Raw genomic sequence first — 21,751 nt, forward strand, 5'->3', positions numbered from 1 at the left:
GGCTCCCGCGGTAGGCCCACCCCCCACCCAGGGCCCATCCTGGCCCCGCCCCGCGCGTGCTCACTGGTGCACTTCTTGAAGTGACTGCCCTTCTTGAGCGCGTGGCGGCTCAGCTTGCAATGGAAGTTGTCCTCCCAGAACTCGGCAAACCAGATGTTGCGCCGGTTGTTGTCCAGCGTGCGGCTGGAGAAGTAGCGGTCGAAGCCTGGCAGGGAACCAGGACGTCAGGGCCTCGCGCTCCCCTTCCCCACCTGCCCCAGCCCTTCCTGCTTCCACTCCCCCAAAGCCCCGGTTTAGAGATGGCCCAGGCAGAAGGAGGGAGGAAGGGAAGAGCACAGCCTCTGATCCAGGGCCCAGCCGGAAAAAACAAAACGTGGAGCATTTGATTTCATTCAAAATGAAAAGGGCTGTATAAAGTCCCCGGGGGAGTATGTGTCATCTTCCAACTGCTGCCTTTATGGGAGCGAAGTGTGCATGAGGATGCTTCACGCTTCGCCTTTGAACCACCCAAATGCTAATATCGGGCCTCTTTGAGAAGGAGCCACCTGGGGTCCTGAGATTAGAGCAGAGAGGCTGGGGGGGGGGGTGACCGAAGCTGGTAGCACCTGAGCTCTCTGGTTCATTAGAGGAGACCAGACAAGAGAGGGCAGGGGATGACCCAGGTCACACAGCAAGACCAGGGCCTGGATCTTCTGTCTTCAAGTTCAGAACTTTTCCATCGCTGACAGACAGGGCTTCCTCCTCCAGATGTTCCAAAGGGGACTCACCGCCTCTGCTCTAAGCTCAGAAAAGCCCACTCCAGGGTGGGCAGGCTGGAGAGTGAAGAGTGCCTGCTCTCTCCCCCCAGGGCCCCTTCCGCATCTATGACTGTTCCTAGTAACACGCATCGCATCGGTGACCGCATCGGTGACCGAGCTGCTGGGGGCGGGCCAGAAGGCCTGAAAGTTCAGTAGGGGCCACACTAGGGCAGGGTTCACGTGGGGGTCAGTGACTGTCAGAGCTGCAGGAAAATGCTGACGTTGGTGAGGGACTGGCGAGGGCAGGCTTTCCAAAACTTGGTGCTACTGACACTTAGGGCCGGATCATTATGAGTTGCGGGGGGCAGGATATCAAGTAGCACCACTCCCTCGTCGCGACAACCAAAAATGTCCCCAGACTTTGCCAGATGTCTCTTGGGGGTCACATCGCCCCCTGGATAAGAAGCACTGCTCAAAGTCTTCTCTAATATTGCAGGGGAAAAATGGGACTTCTCAGACAAGTTCTGGGTTCCATTCCCAGCTATGCCACTTAATAGCCACTATATGTCGCTTCGTCTCTCTGAGCCTTAATGTAGTCCTTTACTAAATGTGGAAAAAAGTGTCTTATGGGGTCACTGGAAAGATGAAATGAGATGTCTCCCAGTAGCCATGGTCACTACTGTTTTGTGTTTGCTATGGCCCGAGGCTGAGAAGGATAATGCGGGAACTTCTGTGGCCTGTGTCCCCTCTGCCTCGGGGTAAGAGTACACTGCTGTGCGACCTTGAGCAAGCGCCCTTGGTCTCTTGCAAAGTTCAGTAGAGACGGATGTCTGCGGGCCTTCCCAGCAACTTCAACGCTAGCTGCTATTTAACGAAGCAGAAACAGGGGAGAAGGCCCTGGGAGCCTGCCTCCCCCGTGGTGAGGACAGTGAGGTCCCTGCCAAATTGGGCCACTAATGGGAACTTCATGCCTCACTCACAGCGAGATTCCAGCCACAGCAGACCGTTCCTGCCCAGGGTGACTGTGGGTTCTGGATGGGCTCAGACAGCTGGGGAAGGGATGCGGACAGGATAGACCCAACCCCGACACCCCCGAGGGCCTGCCAGACCCAGGCAGGGCCCGCAGGGAGAACCTGGCACATCACCCTCTTCTTGTCCCCTGCTGGCAGCTCCCAGGCCCTTCTGACAGAGGACATGCCCCAGGCAGAGAGAGGGCCTTGGCTCTCTGTCCCAGATGGGAGTAGGGCTGGAAGTGTGTGGTGGTGAAGGAAAGTCCTTGATAAATAAGCTTCCTGTAGGTGCCACATAGCTCCCACACCCTAAAACATCTGAGAAGGGAGAACAGAGCTCCTGAATCTGGGTTTGAATCCTGCTGGGTCGAGTGTAGCTAGAAAGGCCATCCAGCCTCCAGCATCAGCACAAAGAGGGTGTGGGCCAAGGAAGAGGAAAGCAGGGTGTGGGAAGATGAGGAGTGGGCGAGGAATGGAGTAGGGGGCAGCAAGAAGGAACAGCTGGGCAACACACCGACAGTGGCAGCAGGCAGGAGCGGGGGGTGTGCAGTCCAGGGCTGCCGGGCCTACCTCGCACAGACATCCTCTTGGGGAGAATGGTGACAGCACCCTCGGCCACCTCCTCCAGGTGCAGCACGGGCGCGCTCTTGGAGCCCCAGCTGTCCGAGCCCATCCAGAAGAAGTGGCCCGTCTGGTTGGCTTTCCGAGCTGCCTCTAGCACACGCCTGTGGGAACACACACCGGTCCAGCCCCGCCGTGTCTGCCCCTGCAACTGCCCCACCCTGGCCACCCCTGCTCGCAGACGCCCTTGGCTGACCCCTGCAGGCACGCACGTGTCCCCCAAATAGCCCATGCCTATCCCCCAGGCCCATGGCTCCCCCTGCCCCTGGCCCACGCTCACCTCTAGGCCCAGGGTGCCCCCGCACACCCACTCCTGCCCCTAGGACCATATCTGTCCTTGTAAAGACCATACCTGTTTCCCTTGGTGCGAGCACACCCCGGATCTGACTCAGGCCCCCGCACTACACCTGCCCAGTCTGTGTCCTCAGGTTCATGCCGCCCTGGCCCTAATCCCACAGCCCATCTCTCGTCTCCTTCTCACATTTATATGTGTGCACACACCCACGCACCCACACACACATGTGCACGCGCACACACACCCGTCTACACCGTTACCCCTCTGCACTCGCTGCTCCCTGCCAGCAGAGCCCTCTCTGCCCCGCCTCTTTCTGTGCCAAAAGCCTAGGGCCTCCGGAAGAGCTGCTTCCCACACCCTCCTGGATGGATGAAAGGGTGCGAGGCAGGTGTTCACCCCTCCACAGTCCTACTGTGACAGCAGTTGTCATCAAATTGGGGACCCTAGAGCCCAGAACAGGGCAGCGCCCATAGGAGGAACTCAGGGAGGAGAAAACCAGTGAGGACTGGGCAGAATTCCCCCAACCCAGCTCCTCCCACTCGGGGGGAAGACTAGAACACTGAGGAGGGGAGCACCTTGCTCAGGATCCCACAGCAAGCGAGAGGCTGTGATACTAGAAACTGGGACAGGCTACCACGGCTTGGGAGTGGCTGCTGAGCCCGGGCGGGGGGCGGTGGGGGGGACAGCCTGGGGCTGCCAGGGAGAAACATTTGCAGGCCCCAGAACCCAAGCCTTCCCTCCTCCAGCAGCTCCTGACTCTCGACAATCCCAGACCCCCAAACTTATCGCAGCCCCTCCAGTGCACAGGAATCTCGGGGAGCTGTTCCCAGAAGCCACACCCACAGCCCTATTAATACCCGCTTGCATCTGGCCAGCCAGAGATGACCAGAGCTCCCAGGCCTCCCTCCCTGCAAAGTCACCTGGGTTTATTTTTACTTCTGTTTGCTTCTGAAAATGCATGTGGATTTCCAGAAATGCCTCTGCCCCCTCCCCCTTCGTGCTGCCAGTTCCCTCTGGAGTCAGTCCCTCCGCTAGGTGCCTCTTGTCTGGGACACAGGGCCCAGTGCCTTCATCCTCCCCTCCCAGCCCATGGGTCTATCTGAGCTAAGCAGGAGGCCTGGCGTTGGGGTGCACCTCTGGGTGGGGGGTGGGATTTGAGTGCCGGGCTTTGGGGTGGGGGTGGGGACAGGAATACAGGGACTGGTGATTTAAGTGAGGGAAAGGACTTCTGAAGGGACCCTCCTGCTCTGGGAGCTGGCAGACCTGTGGGCAACAGGAATGTCCCGAGGCAGAATTTAGGGGGCCTGTAAACCTTAAGGGGGTCAGGGGCAGCCCCTGGTCTCAGTAGCCTCTGATTCCCCCTTCCCAGCCTTTCACTGCCAGAGACACCGTCCTTAGAGCTGGTCTTCTTGGCTTTTGTGGTCTTAATGATCTTCCAGAAGTTCCTGCTCCCTCCCTGCAGGGACCTGGCAATGTCTCCCTGAAATCTATTTTGGGCAACTCAGGTCCGGGATAGGGTCTTTACCAAGTGGGGAAAGTGCTGGAAAGAATGGGACCCGGATGGACATGGGCTAACAACAGGGAGGGAGGCACATGAGGGCAGGGGCTGACAGGCAGCTTTGGCTGGCCAAGGGTGGGGAAAGCCTGAGGGCACAGCAGGCTTGACACCTCAGGCCAGCCAACTGAGGGAGGAGGTCTGAGGGGGACCACATCTACTGTCTATCCTTCTCTGCAAGTGCAGGGGCTGTCTCCACCCCCCCCCAGACTGGGGCTCCCTGAGGGCGGGCTCTGTCTCCCCCTTCAGACTGGGGCTTCCTGAGGGCAGAGCTATGTCTCCTCCCTCAGACTGAGGCTCCCTGAGGCAGGGCTGTGTCTTTCCCTCAGACTGGAGCTCCCTGAGGGCAGGGCTGTGTCTCTCTCTCTGACTGGGGCTCCCTGAGGGCAGAGCTATGTCTCCTCCCTCAGACTGAGGCTCCCTGAGGCAGGGCTGTGTCTCCCTCAGACTGGGGCTCCCTGAGGCAGGGCTGTGTCTCCCCTCAGACTGGGGTTCCCTGAGGCAGGGCTGTGTCTCCCCTCAGACTGGGGCTCCCTGGGGCAGGGCTGTGTCTCCCACAGACTGGGTTCCCTGAGGGCAGGGCTGTGTCTCCCCTCAGACTGGGGCTCCCTGAGGCAGGGCTGTGTCTCCCTCAGACTGGGGCTCCCTGAGGCAGGGCTGTGTCTCCCTCAGACTGGGGCTTTGAGGCAGGGCTGTGTCTCCCCTCAGACTGGGGCTCCTTGAGGCAGGGCTGTGTCTCCCCTCAGACTGGGGCTCCCTGAGGCAGGGCTGTGTCTCCCCTCAGACTGGGGCTCCCTGAGGCAGGGCTGTGTCTCCCCTCAGACTGGGGCTCCTTGAGGCAGGGCTGTGTCTCCCCTCAGACTGGGGCTCCTTGAGGCAGGGCTGTGTCTCCCCTCAGACTGGGGCTCCCTGAGGCAGGGCTGTGTCTCCCCTCAGACTGGGGCTCCCTGAGGCAGGGCTGTGTCTCCCCTCAGACTGGGGCTCCTTGAGGCAGGGCTGTGTCTCCCCTCAGACTGGGGCTCCTTGAGGCAGGGCTGTGTCTCCCCTCAGACTGGGGCTCCCTGAGGCAGGGCTGTGTCTCCCCTCAGACTGGGGCTCCCTGAGGCAGGGCTGTGTCTCCCCTCAGACTGGGGCTCCTTGAGGCAGGGCTGTGTCTCCCCTCAGACTGGGGCTCCTTGAGGCAGGGCTGTGTCCTCCCCTCAGACTGGGGCTCCCTGAGGCAGGGCTGTGTCTCCCCTCAGACTGGGGCTCCCTGAGGCAGGGCTGTGTCTCCCCCTCAGACTGGGGTTCCCCCTCAGACTGGGGCTCCCAGAGCTCAGAGCTTGTGTCTCTCGTCCTTGAACAGGACAATCGTGAAGGCCGGGACCATCTTGGCCCTGACATCAGTCTGAGAGGTAGTAGCAGGGGAAAAGGCAGGAGGAAAGGAAGTGGGTTAAGATGGGTGCTTTCCAGTGCACCCGAGCTTCTGACTCTGCCAGAAGCACAGGTGCAGAGAGGTGGGCTGGTGCCGCATTTGCACTGCATGGTCCTGGCACCCAAAAGTCCACCTGTTTCCTCTGCACATGTAGAGACTGAGGCCCAGGGAGGGGACGGCACTGCCACCGTGAGTGTGTACCCAAGCTGGGACTAGACCCACAGCCCAGGCCTCTTCCCACTACTACAAGCTTTGCCAAAGGGCGGAGCCAGGGGCTGACAGGTGCCCCGGCCACCTGCTGAGTGAGGGCCTCTGCTCTAAGCCCTTTATGCACATTCCTGCATTCAGTTCTCAAATAACACTGTCAGGCAGGCATCCTTAGCTCCCCCTTTTTTTAAAGCAAAAAAGAGGCACAGAGAGGTTGAGAAACTTGCCTCAGGTCACACAGCTAGGAGGAGAGCAGGATTAGAACCTCGGTGCTTTGGCTGCAAGCCCAAGGCCTTAACTCCTCTATTGAAGCACCAGTTTACCATCCCCAGTTGGTAGAACGAATGCAGGAAATGGGGAGGTCGGGGAAGGGGTGCCCATTACCAGTAGCTGTGCCCCAGCCCGATGGATCTCCCACCCCACCTCTCTGGATCCTACAGAGGGCCTGTCTCGGAAGGTCTCCAGCAGGACCCATGGCTCTCCCCACAACAGGCTCCCAAACCCCGCCGGCTGCCGCCTGCTCTCACCTGATGTCATCCTCATTGGCAAAGATGATGACCGCCCTGGCGTTTGAGGTCTCCAGGAGGCGCCGGATGATCTTGTCGAACTCCCCGGGCTTGGGTTCCCGCGGTATCTTCACGGACTGAGCAATGCACACGCCCCCTGTGGGAAAGGCGCCAGTCAGCCCTGGGGCAGCCGGGCAGCGCAAGTCTCTCCCCGCTTCACCCCACGCCCTCCCACACACACTCCCTCCAGGAGGGAGAGGCCAGGGGCTGCCCCCGGGCCCCCGGGTGGACTCCTAGCTCCCAGGTCCTGATCTCCAGGCACAGGCCAGAGAACAGCCACAGTACAACTTAGGCTTCCACCACTCACCAGCGGGATGACCCTGGGCATGTCACTTCAGTTCTCGGTGCCTCAGTGCCCCCATATATAAACCAGGCTGCTAGCAAGAGGCAATACAGCACCGTGTTTATGAGCTAGACGGCCTGGGTTTATTTTTTTTTTAAAGATTTTATTTATTTATTTGACAGAGTTAGAGACAGCCAGCGAGAGAGGGAACACAAGCAGGGGGAGTGGGAGAGGAAGAAGCAGGCTCATAGCGGAACAGCCTGATGTGGGGCTTGATCCCATAATGCCGGGATCATGCCCTGAGCCGAAGGCAGACGCTTAACTGCTGTGCCACCCAGGCGCCCCAGACGGCCTGGGTTTAAATCTCAGCTCTGCTACTTCCTGCTGTGTGACCTCAGGATGGTTACTGAACCTCTCTGTGCCTTAAATACATCATCTATAAAGTGAAGAGAATAGTTCGCAGCGAAGCGAGTAAGTGCACATAAATACGAGACCGTCTGGCACACGGGGCGTGCTCAGCAAACGGTGGTTATTGTCACTAAAACCACTTCATAAGGTTTTTTTTTTTGGAGGAGTCAATCTGAGAAGAGAGCAAGTTGCCCACCCTGGGCTATCAGCATGCCACACACCTCCCAGGGCTCTTGTCCCCAGGTCACGTGCTCAGCAACAGGCCCCTTGACAAGAGCGCTGTGCACAGCTGCTGACTCACACCTGCCCGTCCCAGGCCCATCCCTCCAGGTCGTCCCAGGCTCGCCTTCCCAGCTCCCACGCTATACCCTGGCCCCCACACGGTGCCTTGACGCCTCTGCCCCTGGTCCCAGTGCAAGAGCCCCCAGGAAAGCCATTCTAACAGAGGGCTTCATGAGGAGTGACCAGAGGAACTCTGAAGAACTCAGGAGGTCTTTGCGAGCCTCCTGTTTCTCCGCCTCTGGCCCACTGCCAGCCTGGCTGGCTTCTGGAGGAGGGGGCAGGGGCCAGGGCCTGACTATCTCTTGCGCTCGTTCCCCTGTAAGAAGCCCAGCCCGATGCCTGTGGGAGCATCCAGGACTCAGAGTCAATACCTTGAGGGCCAGATTCACACCCAGGCTGTGCAGCTCACAGAAACCCTGGAACTTCAGACCTCACCCAGCCAGTTCCTAGCCTTAGACATGTCTCCAGTGCTGGCAGGGGACAGGTATCATCCATGCGCTGAAATCCCACCCGACCTCCTGGTATGAAAGCAGTTGAGGACCACGGTTGCTGCTATCGACAGCCGTGGACAGATGAGGATAGAGAGAAGCAGCTTGCCCAAAGCCACACAGTGCCCTGTCCCTACTGCAATACAGAGCAGGGAGCCTCCGGGGATCAAGAACCCCAGCGCCCCGCGTGGCAGTCAGGGCTCAGCTGATAGAAAAGCATGGGGGGGGGCGCCTGGGTGGCACAGCGGTTAAGCTTCTGCCTTCGGCTCAGGGCGTGATCCCAGCGTTACGGGATCGAGCCCCACATCAGGCTCCTCTGCTGTGAGCCTGCCTCTTCCTCTCCCACTCCCCCTGCTTGTGTTCCCTCTCTTGCTGGCTGTCTCTATCTCTGTCGAATAAATAAATAAAATCTTTAAAAAAAAGAAAAAAAGAAAAAAAAGAAAAGCATGGGGGATTATTCTTAATGAAGCTGATCCTTTATCTAAGACTGTCAGTCTCCTCCGGGTCCTACTCAAGGGTCTCAGCCCATCTCCACCCCAGAAACAATCCCTTGGGAGCTCAGCAATGCCTCGAACCATCTACCTCCGTTGGGCACATGGCCGCTAACCCTGGGCCTCCAAATGGCCTCTCCGCCCACGCTGGGGCCACCTGACACTCCTGCAAAGACTCCATGCGTCTCTGTGGGGGGCCCACCCACCGGCCCCACCAGGAGAAATGCCAACACCCAGCCCCACTCAAGAAGGAGCCTCTACCCTTGGGCGGGGAGGTAGCAACCAGGGAAGGCTGCCCAAAGGCAGTGACCCTGAGCTGAGTCTGAGGGAGGAGGCATACACAGCCAGATGGGGGGCATTCTGGGGAGAAACAAGATACACCCACTAGAAGGGGGGTTGTTCTGTGCCAGGCACCTGCCAGGCCCGGGGCCACATGACACACCCGCACTCTCACATCCCTGTCCCCAGGAAGTAGACCCCCTGGTTCTCCACAGCAGGCAAAGCAGCCATGGCTCTCTGGCCCTGCCCCTGACAAGAACCCACCTCCCTTACTTTCTGCCTCTTACAGGCAGGCCAAGCTCCTCAGGTCTCTCCTAAGGCACCAAAGAAGTCCCAAGCACTAGAGAAGCCCAGGGTCACCAGGAGCTCCTGGGGAAGGGAGAGAAGGAGGGAGGGTCCTTGGGCAGGACTGGTCTCTCCAGACCCGGGTCCCACAGAGAAAGCCAAGGGGAGCCAGTCTGCTGCCCACAGTGCTGGCCTTGCACTAATGGCAGCTGGGCAGACGCTCAGCTCCCGGCTAAACCCTCCATATGGTTCCTTTCCAGTTAGAAAGTGGGCCAATTGTGACATTTCCCCCCCATCTGGAGAGACAGATGGACAAGGGGAGGTGGCTGGAAGGGGGGTGAGAATGAGCCACCTGGCTCCAGGAGGGAGGAGGGGGGCCAGGAGCAGACGGGAGGGGGGGAAGCAGGGAAGGGGAGTTAATTGTCCTCAAATGGGCAGAAACTTGCAGATTAAATGGTATTTCTGGGCCATGCCCCCCGAGGAGGATCCGTGGGATGGTCCCACCTGACAGCCCAGGTCATATCTTACACACTTCCGCCTCTGGTGGAAGAAGAATTAAATGACCACGGCCCTGTCAGCTAGAATGTGAGAGAGCCACGAGGTTCTTGACACAGGAGTATGGTCTGAGCAGGATACTCTTAGAACCACAAGAGAGGGAGGCGACTGGAGGGGAGTCTGGGGGGTTCTGCAGAGCTCGAAAATACCAGTGAACGTTTAGGAAGCATCTAATGCCTGTTGAATATTACTCTGCAAATTTTACATGCATTCATTCAACTGGGGTGTCATGAGCACATCTCCAATTTCTAGACGAAGAAACTGAGGCACAGAGAGGTTAAGGGGCTTCCCAAGGTCACGCAGATAGCCAGGGGCAGGGTAAGGGTTTAAACACAGGCCATCTGGCTCCCGCGGCCACCCCCGCAGCCAGTCCCTCGTGTCACAGCTCAGGCCATGTGCGGAAGGGGTTGGGGGACAAGGTCAAGGGAACACCTGCAGCCCGTAGACATGGGCACGTCTGGGCACATGGCCTGCTCTGGAGGAAGTGCCCCCTGGTGTCACTGGCCCAAGGGGAGAAGCCAAGTACCCACATGGTCCCTGTGCACCGCAGCCCAAATGTCAGCCTGGCTGCTCCAGGGACCCCAGAATGGGGATTAAGCAGCTGGCTCACCAGGGCTCTGCTGGCGTGACACGAGCTCCCGGCAGTGAGGGGCGTCTACTTCAACTGCCCTCCCCGCCCCGTCGCTGCAGCCAGAGAGCACCGGAGTAGCCCCAGAGGGACCAGCCAGAGCAAGCCTGGCACGCACCCCCAGGGCAGGGCTAATAGCCCCGTCTCACAGATGAGGGCTGAGGCTCAGACGTGCTAGGTTGCCTCACGGAGGTCACACAGCCCATAAGTGCAACTGCAATCTGGGTCTGTGTCCAGACCCTCCCTCAGGCAGAAAAAGAAAAGGCCTGGGTCACTGGGTCACTGGGTCTCTGTGGACCCCTACCTCCTGCAACCCCTCCCCACCCCTGGAAAGACCCCAATCACACACCAAGCCCGCCAGCCCTCTTGCCCACCATCCCTGCCGTTGCAGATCCATCACCATCACTGGGGGGGGGTCCAGTGACTAACACTCCCCTGGGATTCCCTCTTCAAACCTCTCTACCAGGGAGGGGCCCTTCTCTGCACCCCTACTCCTTTCCTCCGTGGACTCTCTCTTTGGATAAAACATGAACCCATGAGTCCACACGGACAATAAATAGAATTGAGTTAAATCTAAGGAACAAGGAACAAGCCCACTCCCTATCTCTGCTCAGAGGCTGGAACCTTCCACCTCTCCCAGACTCCAGGCACAGGATCATAAGAAGGAAGGGAGCATGCAGGAGTCTGGGGTTCCCCCCAAGTCCCCCTTGACAAGCTCCTCACTCCACACCCCAGCCTCCCAGCCCCCCTGGCGAGCACCCAGCTGCCAGCTACGAGCTCTGCTGTCCACCAAGTCAGTGTGTCTACTCGCAGGGCCATGGGCACGAAGCCACAACCACTTGCCAAGCACATCTGAACACATGGAGGCGTAGGGACCTCAGAGACCTCCGGCCCCAAGCTGGGCAGGGAGCGAGGAGAGCGAGGCCAGAGAGGAGCCGCACTCTGCCCAGGGGCACACGGCAGCTGGGGCAGAGCCCATCTCTAGCTGAGGCTCTTGCCCGGCACCAGGGCTTTCAAATCCAGGCCACCCTCGGTGGCTTCCTGCCTGCTCTGTCACAGCCTCAGCAGAGCCACCCCAACTAAACCGGCAGTGAATGCAGGGGCGTCCCCTCACCTCCCTGGGCCCCACCTTCCCCCTCCAGCCCTGCAACGAGTGCCCAGATCACCCCGAGCTGTGGCAGCCCAGAGCCCACCCTCTCTCTACACCTTCCCCTCCCACTGGTCAAAATGGACCGTCCTGGGTCCCATCCCTCAAGGCCCTGCCTTGCTCCCAGACAGCTGGACAGTTCAGTGGGGGAGCATCCACTGAACACTTGGGAGACCACATGGTGACATCTAGTGAATGTGGCGGCATGCTCCCTTCTGCATTCCCCCAGAAATGCACACGTGGGCACCAGGAGCCCCACGCAGGCGTGCTCTGCGGCACGGTTTGAAACAGCAAACACACGGAAATGACCTACATATTTTACAACAGAAAAACGGGTAAACTGTGGCGTTGGTACAATGGAAAGAAAACAGCTCTCACTTATCAGCACAACAAAATCCTAAGAACCAGAAGTTGATCGGAAAGGCAAATCACAATGTGATCTGTCCCGTTTATGAAGAACTTAGAGACCACATATAATAAGATTTAGCACATACGGAGACACACATCCGTATGAGCAGGAGCTTCTGTCTGTCACACTCACTGCAACCTCCCCAGTGCCTAGAACAGTGCCCCGCACACAGTAGGTGCTCAATAAATGCATGCTGAATGACTACGCAGGGGCAAGAAGGGAACCCACCACATTCAGAGTCATGGTTACCTCCAGGGAGGGAAGCAAAAGAACAAGACCAAGAAGGGCTCCACAGGATGGGGAGGGAGGGTGTCGGCTTCTAGACAATCCATGTTTTATTTTTTAAATAATAATCAGAAGCAAAATGGCAAAATGTAAATGCTTAGTAAACATGGAGCCCAGAACCCAAACCAGACAAAACTTTCAGACACAAGCCACAATGGCGGTGTTCTAGTCCTCGTGTGTGCTGCCTGACGGAGAAAGCACCCGGACACTCCCAGCCTTCCTTTCTCATCTGTGAAATGGAGCCCTCAGCCACTCCCAGCCCAGGGGCATCCACAGTGTGCTAGAGAGGAGGGGAGACACCCCTTGTTCAGTTGGTTAAGGGATTGCTTTTGGCTCAGGTCATGATCCCAGGGTCCTGGGATCGAGCCTCACATCGGGCTCCTTGTTTAGCATGGAGCCTGCTTCTCCCTCTCCCTCTACCTGCTACTCCACCGGCTTGTGCTATCTCTTTTCCCCTGTCAAATAAATAAATAAATAATCTTAAAAAAAAAAAAAAAAAAAAAGAGGGCAGGGGAGAGGGGTGCTCTCCAGCCTCCTGGCTCCTGAAATCCTATCTTCCCCTCCAGGCACCTGCCCCGACTTGAATGTGACATAGAGACTCCACTAGCAAAACTTGATCCTGGTTTCCTGTTGTATTTTGTGGTCTCTGAGCCCTTTGCATTTGCGGTCTGATGACCTTTCCCGGTGTTCTCCAGGTCCAGCTGAAGTACCTGTGTCAGTGTCTGCCTCCAGCTGCACTCCCCAAGGGCAAGGCTGGGTCTGTGCGTTTGTGCGTTCATTCATTCGGGCATGCATTCATTCGACAAGTGCCCTGCTCAGTTCCTGGCACAATCAGATGCTGAGAAATGAGAACAAGGAAGATCCCTCCCTTGGAGCTCATGGTCTAGTTGGGAAAAGCAAGACCAGAAAAGAGAGCGATCGGCCCGAGGACGAGCGTAAGGAGACAGCCCTCCTGGCCGGCAGGAGCACACAGTGGCAGGGTCGGCCCCCTGGATGCCAGGCCCACTGCCTGCTTCTCCACGTTTCACCACGCATTCGCCAACACACCCTGCCTACGTGCTACCACTGCGTTCCCTTTGTGGAGTCAACAAATGCCTTCTGAGACCGTTAGGGGCCTGGCAAGTTCCAGATGCTAGGACACAGCCGTGAGGAGGCCAGAGCCCCTACCCTCAGACAACCTACTCAGCTTGGCAGAAAACCTCTTGGAGGCAGGACAGAGGAGGAGACCAGCAGGGTGACGGGTGACGTGAGGGCGGGAGGTGGGGGCTGTGTCCCCTCGCTCCACCCTGTTGTTTCCTAGAGGACAGGGAGGCTCAGGCCAGGCCGTGCAGCTGAAAGGGCAGGGGCGGCTTCGGACTCTGCTCTGACTTTTCCCTAGGAGCCGCTGCCTTGCCTGAGAGCCAGGAATTGAAAACACTTTAGACCTGTAAATCCCACCCTCAAGTGAGAGCTCGCTGCTAAAATGACCTGGTTTTTCTGTCCTCTGCGGCCCCGCACTGTGTGTACCTGGCTCCCTCCATCAGCACGGATAACCCGGGGAGCTTGTCTGAGGATGGGGACATGCAGAAACCACAGGCACGAAGGGGCGCCGCGCTAAGGGACACCCAGGGGGAGTCAGTCAGCCAGACTTCCCGCTGGTGGGGTCTCCCTAATGCCCAGGGGACTCAGGTGTGCACATACTGCACCTGAACCCAGCTGCCTCCCCCCACATCTCCCTGCCCCCCACCAGATGGCTTTCCCCACTCCACCTGTCTAAATAAGCCTTCCCCACCATCCTGCCACCCCCCCCAAGCAACCCCCCGATCCCCTGCCTTCACAGCACCCCCGCTTCTGGGCAGTGCCCTCCCTAGCAGCCAGGTCAGGCAGGGAGAGAAGGCCTCCCCACCAGAGCAGCCTGCTTTCAGATAAGCCCACCGCCACGAAGGGGGCAGTCAGGGGACCTGGGCTCCCTGGTTCCTCCCCAGGGGTCTCCGCCTCCCGGCTTGGGCATCTATCTCCAGTTCTATTCTCATTCTCTCACTCACCAGGAGACCTACCCTTGCCGGGCCCTGAGGCAGGAGCTACGCAGCCAGCACGCAGGGCCCCACGGGGCAGAGTGGCCAGGACAGGGCGCCGCACCCAGGGCTCCCCCAGGAGGACTCCACATCCTCCCAATCTTGCTCCAGCACCCAGGGCCCCAGGATCACACTCTGCAATCCAGGCTGCTCAACGGGCCCAAACAGCACCCCGGGGGCCGGGCTCCTGACTAGAGAGGGGAAGTTTCCCTGCGGCTGCAGTGGGCAGGGCAAGCAGCCACAGGAGGCCAGCACAAACATGGGCTCCTCTCCTCCTTCTCTCTTTCCCTGGCTTTTTTCTTTTTTTTTTTTTCTTTTGTCCTTTTAAATTTAAAAAGGGAGAAAAACAATGAAAAGACAAATTCTGGGAAATCAAGTGGAAAAATCTACATTATGGCAAAATGTGAAGGCAGCAAATTGCAACATGGAGAGAAAGGTGGGGGAAGTTACCCAACCCAAGGGGGGCCCCCAGGCTCCCATAAGTTCCCAGCAGAGAGGAGGTGGGGGGAAGGCACGAGGGAGGCTGGGAGTTACCCTAGACCATCCCACCCCCCCACCCCCNCCCCCCACCCCCGCCCAGACACACACACACACACACACCCCTGCCCTCCTTTCCTCCCACTCCAAAAGCCAGGCCCTCTTCCCAAACCCACTTTCAGGAAAGGGAGCTACTCAGAGGGGTCAGTGACTAATCCAGTACTACTTTCGTTTTCAGCAGCGGAGCTGTGGCCGGAGGGGGTTTTGAGGTCGGGAAGAGCCCAGGCTCTGAGACAGTGCTGTTGCAGGGCGAGGAAGGCTGTGGGAGACAGTGAGGGTGGGCCGAGACTCCCACCAGCCCTGGTTGCAGCTGGGTCCGGGGCTCCACAGGGGGCTTGAGGCCTCTGAGGTGGGGGAGGGGGAAGGGGAGGAAGCAGCTCAGGCCTGGTTCACGGCCACTGTCCCTCTCTGCTCCTGCTCCCGGACCTACTCCCCACTCTCCACTCTCCACTCCAGCCTCCATCTGACACACAGCTCCCTGCCTACAACCCTCCGTGGCTCCGTGTGTGTGTGTGTGTGTGTGTGTGTGTGTGTGTGTGTGTGTGTGAGAGAGAGAGAGAGAGAGAGAGACAGACAGACAGGGACAGGGACTCAAGGTCCACACCTCCTCCTCAGGTCTGCAGCACCCAGCCTTACCCGGGCCCCTATGAGAACCTTGCCATCGGACCACATCTGCTGCCTCCACAGGCCTTTGCAGAGGCCGCCCCTCAGCCAGGAGGGCCCCTGCCTGGCGCAGCGCCGCAGTGACCCTCTGCAGCCTTCCCTCCCTGGGCCTCGGTTATCTCCTTAGAGTCTGCATCTCCGCTCAGAGCCTCAAGGGGCCCAGCACTCATGCCGCACGTGCTCGAGAGACGGGCACTGATTCATCCTTGCTGCATGAGTGAGCCACAGAGTACCTGAGTGAGGGGGATGGCAGGGGTCAGAGCTGCTAGCACGGTGTAAGGCAGAGACTCTGGGGATCCAAGGTGGACACCTGCACCAGCTCAAACCCTTCTACCTCCTCTGGGAGCTCCCTGCGCCCTGCAACCCACTGTCACCTCCCCCCTGAGCCACCGCCTGTCGCACCGAGTGCCAGGACATCTGTATGCACAGGCACTGGGCACCCACTTTGCCCCTGGCACCTACTTCATGCCAGGCTCTGGGCTACAAAGATAATCCACTCACGGCCTCCGCCCTTGCAGGACGCACTTGTGAGCTCCATGCCCAGCAGGTGCCAGGCATCACGCACACCCGGATATCTCTCCAGTCCTGCCTTGCCTGGAGATTTTACTTCTCCACCTAGATGCAAATTCCTTGCTATGAGGACTTTGGAAATAATGTGCAAAAGAAGAAGTGAAGGAGGGCCTGGCTGGCTTATTTGGTAGAGCACGTGACTCTTGATCTTGGGGTCGTGAGTTCAAGTCCCATATTGGGGGTAGGGTTAACTTAAAAAAAAAAAACAAGAAGAAGAAGTGAAGACAAGTATAAGATAGCCATGCAAACTGGCAGGTGCTCAGAGTCTGAAGACGGCAGGGCCCACAGACAAGGACATGAAGTACAATATTCACCCTCCCTGCTGACTCCAGCCCCGGGGAGGTCGTGGGCCCACTGGGGGAGATTGGGCTGGAGCCAGGAAGACCCAGCTACCAAGGGACGAGGAGAAGACAGTTCCCCGGTTTCCCGCCTGGAGGTGGCTCCCTAACGCACTCCACCAAAGGTTTGTGTGAGGCGTGAAGACTGCGCCTGTGTTCAGCTCCCTCCCCGCTCCAGCCGGAGGCAGAGCAAGCTGGCTCCACAGCTTCCTTGCTGGGTGACTTTGGACAAGTCACTTAGCCTCTCTGAGCATCAGACTTTGCAACTGCAAAATGGGAAAGGACTTAAAGAAGCTGCACGCGGTGGAGCTGGAGTGAGGGCCACGTGTGGTGGAGTCTATGAAGGCCTGGGTCTGCCTCCAGGAGCCAACGCCTCTGGGGAACAGGAGAGGCCAGTGAGGCTAGGAGCTGCTCATGCCGGAGGGCAGGAGCCGGGAAGACAGAGACCTCCTCACCCAGCCAGGGCCAGGACCCAGCGCCCGTGACAGTGATATATGCTCTGGGGACCAGGGGCACCATGCCAAGCCAAGAACTGTCCCCAGAGAGGGGTGCTGGGCGGAACCCCGGGCCAAAGCGTGCAGGCCCAGGGACTGTCCGGGGCAGAGCACGCACGTTTTGCTCCCTGAATAATCTCAGTGCCGCCCACCACTCCCAGCCGCCCCCTCCCCACACACACACACACAGGCACACATGGCAACACACACCCTCACAAATCACTGTCACAATCTCACACAACCTCAGGGCCACAAACCCTCCCGAGGACACACAAAGCCCCACGCCATCACAGGCACAAACCTGACAACAGCCTTGTGCAGCCTCGCGGCCACCAGGACACACACATGACCACACACAGGCACCCACACACAGTCCCACTCACACAGTCCCACAGCCACGCAAGCTCCCACGGCGACCGCACAGCCTCACACAACCACTCTGCATACCCGGCCCCCCACAGTCACACGTGCACGACGGCACACGAGTCGTGTGTCCACACTTCCTTGAAGCTGCCAGGCAGCGGGACCACACCTCAGCACCATTCACACCTCCCCTTTGCTACTGGTTCAGAGGGGGGCCTGGCTGGGGAGTGCCATGTGGGGGGGTGGTTAGTGACTGACGGCGGGGTCCGGCACCCCTGTCTTCAGAGCAGCTGCCATGGCCCCTCCACAGAGGCAAATCCTGTCTTCCTGCTGAAACCCTCTCCCTCTGCCTCGGCTCCCGCCCAGCCCTGCCCCTGTGGAGAACAGGGCCGGCTCCGGGGGTGCAGGGGACACAGACATCAGACAGCTGGCCTGGTGTGACACAGGACGCTAAATGTGGGGCACAGTGGGGCCCATGTCCCACTTCAACCACCTACTTGCTTCGTGGTAAAAGCTCCCTTGCCCAACCTCTCTGAACACCCATCTCTGCATCTATAACACGGGATGGCATTACCCCCACCCCCAGACGCACAGGGCTGTTGTGAGGATTGAAGGGATCACCCGCCAGTGGGCAGGCCCCACTCAGGGGATATTTGGGGGGAGGGGGGTGCAGGTTTGGGGGGACTTGTCAGGGCAGCCCTGGGTTCAGTGGCTCTGAGCTGAACGGCTGCTGTCCCCTCCCCAGGAGGCTGCTGGGCAGTGGCAGCCTTGTTCAAAGCTGCATTATTCATGGCACTCAGCTCTGGGCAGAGGGAAATTTGCTGAGTGATCGACCTAATATCTTAACACAAACCCATTTAGGCAAAACACCTTTGAAGCGAGAAAGGCAGGGAAAAAAAATAGAAAAGGAAGCAAAGAGGTTTGGAGGCAGGTGGTGGCGAGAGGCTGGTTCTTATCCGCCCCCCCAGTACCCCCCCAGGAGACCCCTGCCCCGACCCAGCCCCCCCAGGCCGCACCTTTCCAACTCTCAGGGGCCAGGGCTGGCATCCTTTGATTGAAGGAATCCTACGCACTTCTCAGATTTGGCTCAGAGGGGGAAGAGTCTGCACAAGGCTCACACAGCAAGCCAGGGGTCAGCCAGAGCCAAGACTGCTGAGTATTAGCTCAGAGTCCTCTGCCGGGCAGCCCCTCACAAAACAAGACCCCCAGCTGCAGGGACAGCCCTGCCTCCTCGGCCTCAAACTCCACACTCTTCCACAGCAGGACCTCTTTCTCCAAGTCAGCTCCGACTTTCCCACCCTCAGTCTCTGCCCGTCCCTCTGCCAGAAATACCCTTCCTGCTCCTCTACCTGCCCGGCCCCAGTAGGGGCTCCTTTTCTCCGCCTCCTCCCCCTGGAAACGTGCTGGATCTCTGCCCCAGCCAGACCTCATCATGTCCCCTTAGGCTCTCCTCACACCCTCTCCACTTGCACCCACGCTCCTCTGCCTTCACTGGGCCCATTCGGTAATTGCCCTGCTTCAGGGCATGAGGCTTCCCAGCTCTGCCACTTCTTAGCTGGGTGACCTTGGACAAGTTACTGACCTCTCTGGGCCTTATCTCCCTGTACTCGAAGAGTAAGTGAATATACGTACGGTGCTCTGAATACTACTGGACGCATATGCACTCAGTGTTTGCTACTGTAATGTTATTGTCGGTCCCCCCATCAGTCCATAAGCCCCTTTAAGGGGAGACTGTGTCTTTCTCCTTTCTAACTCCCCCATTTCCAGCAGAGTGCCAAGCACACATAGGTGCTAACCAACAGTGGTTGAAAGGAGCCTCATTTCCAGCAATGTTGTCTGCGTGGCCTCTTCACACCAGACCCCTTGAGAAGAGGAGCCAATAAGGGGTTGATGGCAGGGACCCCTGTGTGGGGCAGGGCTGTGAAGAAGATGACCTCTAACCAGCTCTCCCCCACCCCCCAGCAGGAACGGAGGCTCAGCTGCGCAGGGAGGGGCCGGGGAGAGGGGCCGGCTGCCGGACCTGAGGTTTGGCCAGGGAGGCAGGGGCGGCTGCAGGCCGGGATGAAATATTTAGGAGCCCACATCCCCAGGAAGTGGAAACTGACAAGCAAAATGAAATGTTGAGATGTAATTACCCAGGCAGGCCAAGCATGTCTCCCCACCGGCGGCGGGCTCAGCAGCCCCCCCCCCCGCCCCCTGCCACAAGAAGGCACTGGGTAATGAAGTTCCCGGACCCTCTCCCACACCAGTCCTCGCCCCTTCTGCTTTAGGCCAGGCCAGCGGGAGGGGTGGCAGAGCAGTGGGACATACAGCGAACCGGGGGGCCTGGGTCCAGCCCTGGCATTGATCTACCCCAGCAACCCCTTCACCCCACCTGGCCTCAGCTTCCTCAGCCAGAAAATGGGGCTGCTGAGGCACGCCTCGGGGGGAGGACCCAGACAGTGAATGTGCGCGTGCTTCATTAACTGGCTTTGGCAGAGGACGGCCGAAGGACAGCAGTGAGGACAGCAGCGGACACCAGTCTGACCCAGCGTGCCACGAGACGCTTTCTTGAGGCGCTGGGCTACCCAGGACTCAGGTTAGTAGAGGCTGATGGACAGAGGTCTGGGGCTGAGACCTGATGTGGGCCCTGAGCTACAATGCCCACCTCACCCCAAAAAACTCCCCCAGGCTCTCCCAACACTGTTAGGCCACATCTCAGAGCAGAGAGACAGGGACCTGGGCAGGGGCTCCAGGCCTAGATCCTCGGAACAGCCTTGAGTGGGTCTCAGGAGGGCATCCAGGAGCAGAGGAGCTGGGGAAGGGGTGCTCAGCTGACCCTTAGCCCACACACCAGATGCTCCTTTTTGATTGAAATCAGGGCCAGAGAGGGTCTGTGATCGGCCTAAGGCAGTCCACACCCACACGCTGCTCTGGCCCCTCTCCAGGCTGGCTTGGTGCTCCTCACCCGGAAGCAGCCAGCTGACCCCTCAGCCAGAACCCACTGTGCACCCCCACTCCTGTCCATACCATCTTAACAGACCAGAGCCCCACACCTACACGCAAACCTCAGCCTGCCCACCCTGGCCCCCCAGCTCTCCACCCAAACTCCAGTCCCATCCCACTACTCCCCTGCCTCAGTGACTCCCACCCTCCTCAAGACAAAGTCCAAACTCCTCAGCCCAGTCCCGCCTGAGGCCCTGCGCCTCACCATGCATCTCTCCCCACCTCCAACAGCACCTGTAGTTTCTGACACACACCAAGGTGTCCCTCCCTTCCTGCCTTTGCTCAGACTCCTCTGTCTTTGTGCCCAATTCCCCTTCCCAGACTTCTCCTTCCTCAAGTCAGTGCCTGTCCATTCTTGAGGATTCGGTGCATGGCCCACTCCTCCAGGAAGCCTTCGTGGGTATCCCCTGGGTGCCTCCTTCTCCCCTGGGTGCCCATAATGATCCCAACATCTTGATGACTGCACTTAGCACAGTGAATGAAAATTATGGGAGATGGTCGCTGCCAGGCTCAGAGCATTCACTGATTCAGCAACCATTTACCAACCCCCCCACTGAGTACTAGGGACTGTCCTAGACACTGTGGGTACAGCTGTTAATAGGACAACCAAGAATACTGCCCTCATGGAGCTGATAGCTATTTATGAAGTAGACAACAAATGCTGAGGAACGAACTAATTAATTAATTAAGAGTTGGTCTAGTGTCCAGAAAGTCTCTTGGTTCCATCTCCAGCTCCTGTCCCCCTGTTTTCCTCTTCCTGTCCTCCCCCACCCCATCCTCTGTCTCCTCTCTCTTTCCCTCTCTCTCTCTCTCTTTCACACACACACACATGCATGTACACTCCCCCATTATTCCACAGCCCCTCATGTTCATGCAGTGCTCACATATTCTTTCATTAATTCCTCACAATCAGCCCATGGCTTAGGTGACCATTTTACAGATAAAGAAACCAAGGCCTACAACCCAGAGCTTCATCCTGGCTGCCTCCACCTTCCCTTTCTCCAGCTTATCTTCCCCCTCTCCACCACCTTTCCATCTTTCTCCCATCTTCCGGGGTGACTGGCAACTTGCCTCCTCTCTCTGAGCCCATTTCCCTATCTGTAAAATGAGGCAGGCAAGGAAGGCTCTGGGAGATGGTAATGTGGCTCCTGCTTCCCTCTCCCCTTCCCCCTTCAGCAGCCCAAACTGAGTCCCTCTCCATCTTCATTCTCCTCCCTCCCCTCTCCTCTTGCTTGTCACTTTGTCCTGCTTCCTCCCCCAATCCCAGGCCTCCCTTGGGTCCCAAGATGTCTGTAAAATGGTCATTAGCTTTCCTTCTGGCTCATTAAAAATGAGAATTTGCATATAATATCCATATGATCATTCTGTCTACAGCAAAATAGGACATGGATATAAGGCACCACGCAAGTCAGGGAGAAAGGGGAGGACAGTCACAATGGGAGGGGGGAGAACCCCAATCAGGAAGAGGCCAAGTGCTCACCACTGGGGTCTCAGGCCTCAAAGTCAGCCCCCCTCAGGCCCTTTCTTGGCCTTTCTGATGGCTAATTCACCTGTTTTTGTCATTCTTACAATAACCAGCAAAGTAGGGACTGCAATTATCCCCATTTTACAGATGGATAAGCAGAGAGACAAAGAGGAACAGTGGTCTGTCCAAAGACACACAGCAAGTCTGTGGCACTCCTTGGGGGCAGCACTCTCTGCCACGGGCCGGGCTCCCCCAACCCATGTAGGCCTGCTGCCCTCCCAGGAAGACCCCTCCTCACTCTCAGGAGGAAGATGTCATGAAGAGCCACACCAGTCAT

At 58.4% G+C, this 21,751-nt stretch overlaps 1 protein-coding gene across 3 annotated transcripts in view; it reads right to left on the minus strand.

Annotated features, from left to right (window-relative positions):
- Positions 1–21,751, minus strand: part of GRM4 (glutamate metabotropic receptor 4) — a 137,733-nt gene that overhangs the window by 32,034 nt on the left and 83,948 nt on the right. For 2 of the 3 annotated variants that reach the window (XM_034660566.1, XM_034660567.1), the window contains exons 4-6: positions 6,367–6,502; positions 2,318–2,472; positions 65–205 (exon numbers count right to left, since the gene is read on the minus strand). In XM_034660566.1, coding sequence (XP_034516457.1) covers positions 65–205; positions 2,318–2,472; positions 6,367–6,502 — 432 coding nt within the window. Of the gene's footprint in view, positions 1–64; positions 206–2,317; positions 2,473–6,366; positions 6,503–13,981; positions 14,151–21,751 lie in introns of those variants that run through there. The other variant, XM_034660568.1, reaches the window with a different exon arrangement.

The sequence above is a fragment of the Ailuropoda melanoleuca genome, chromosome 5 (genome assembly GCF_002007445.2).
Source record: "Ailuropoda melanoleuca isolate Jingjing chromosome 5, ASM200744v2, whole genome shotgun sequence".
In the NCBI taxonomy this organism is placed as follows: domain Eukaryota; kingdom Metazoa; phylum Chordata; class Mammalia; order Carnivora; family Ursidae; genus Ailuropoda; species Ailuropoda melanoleuca.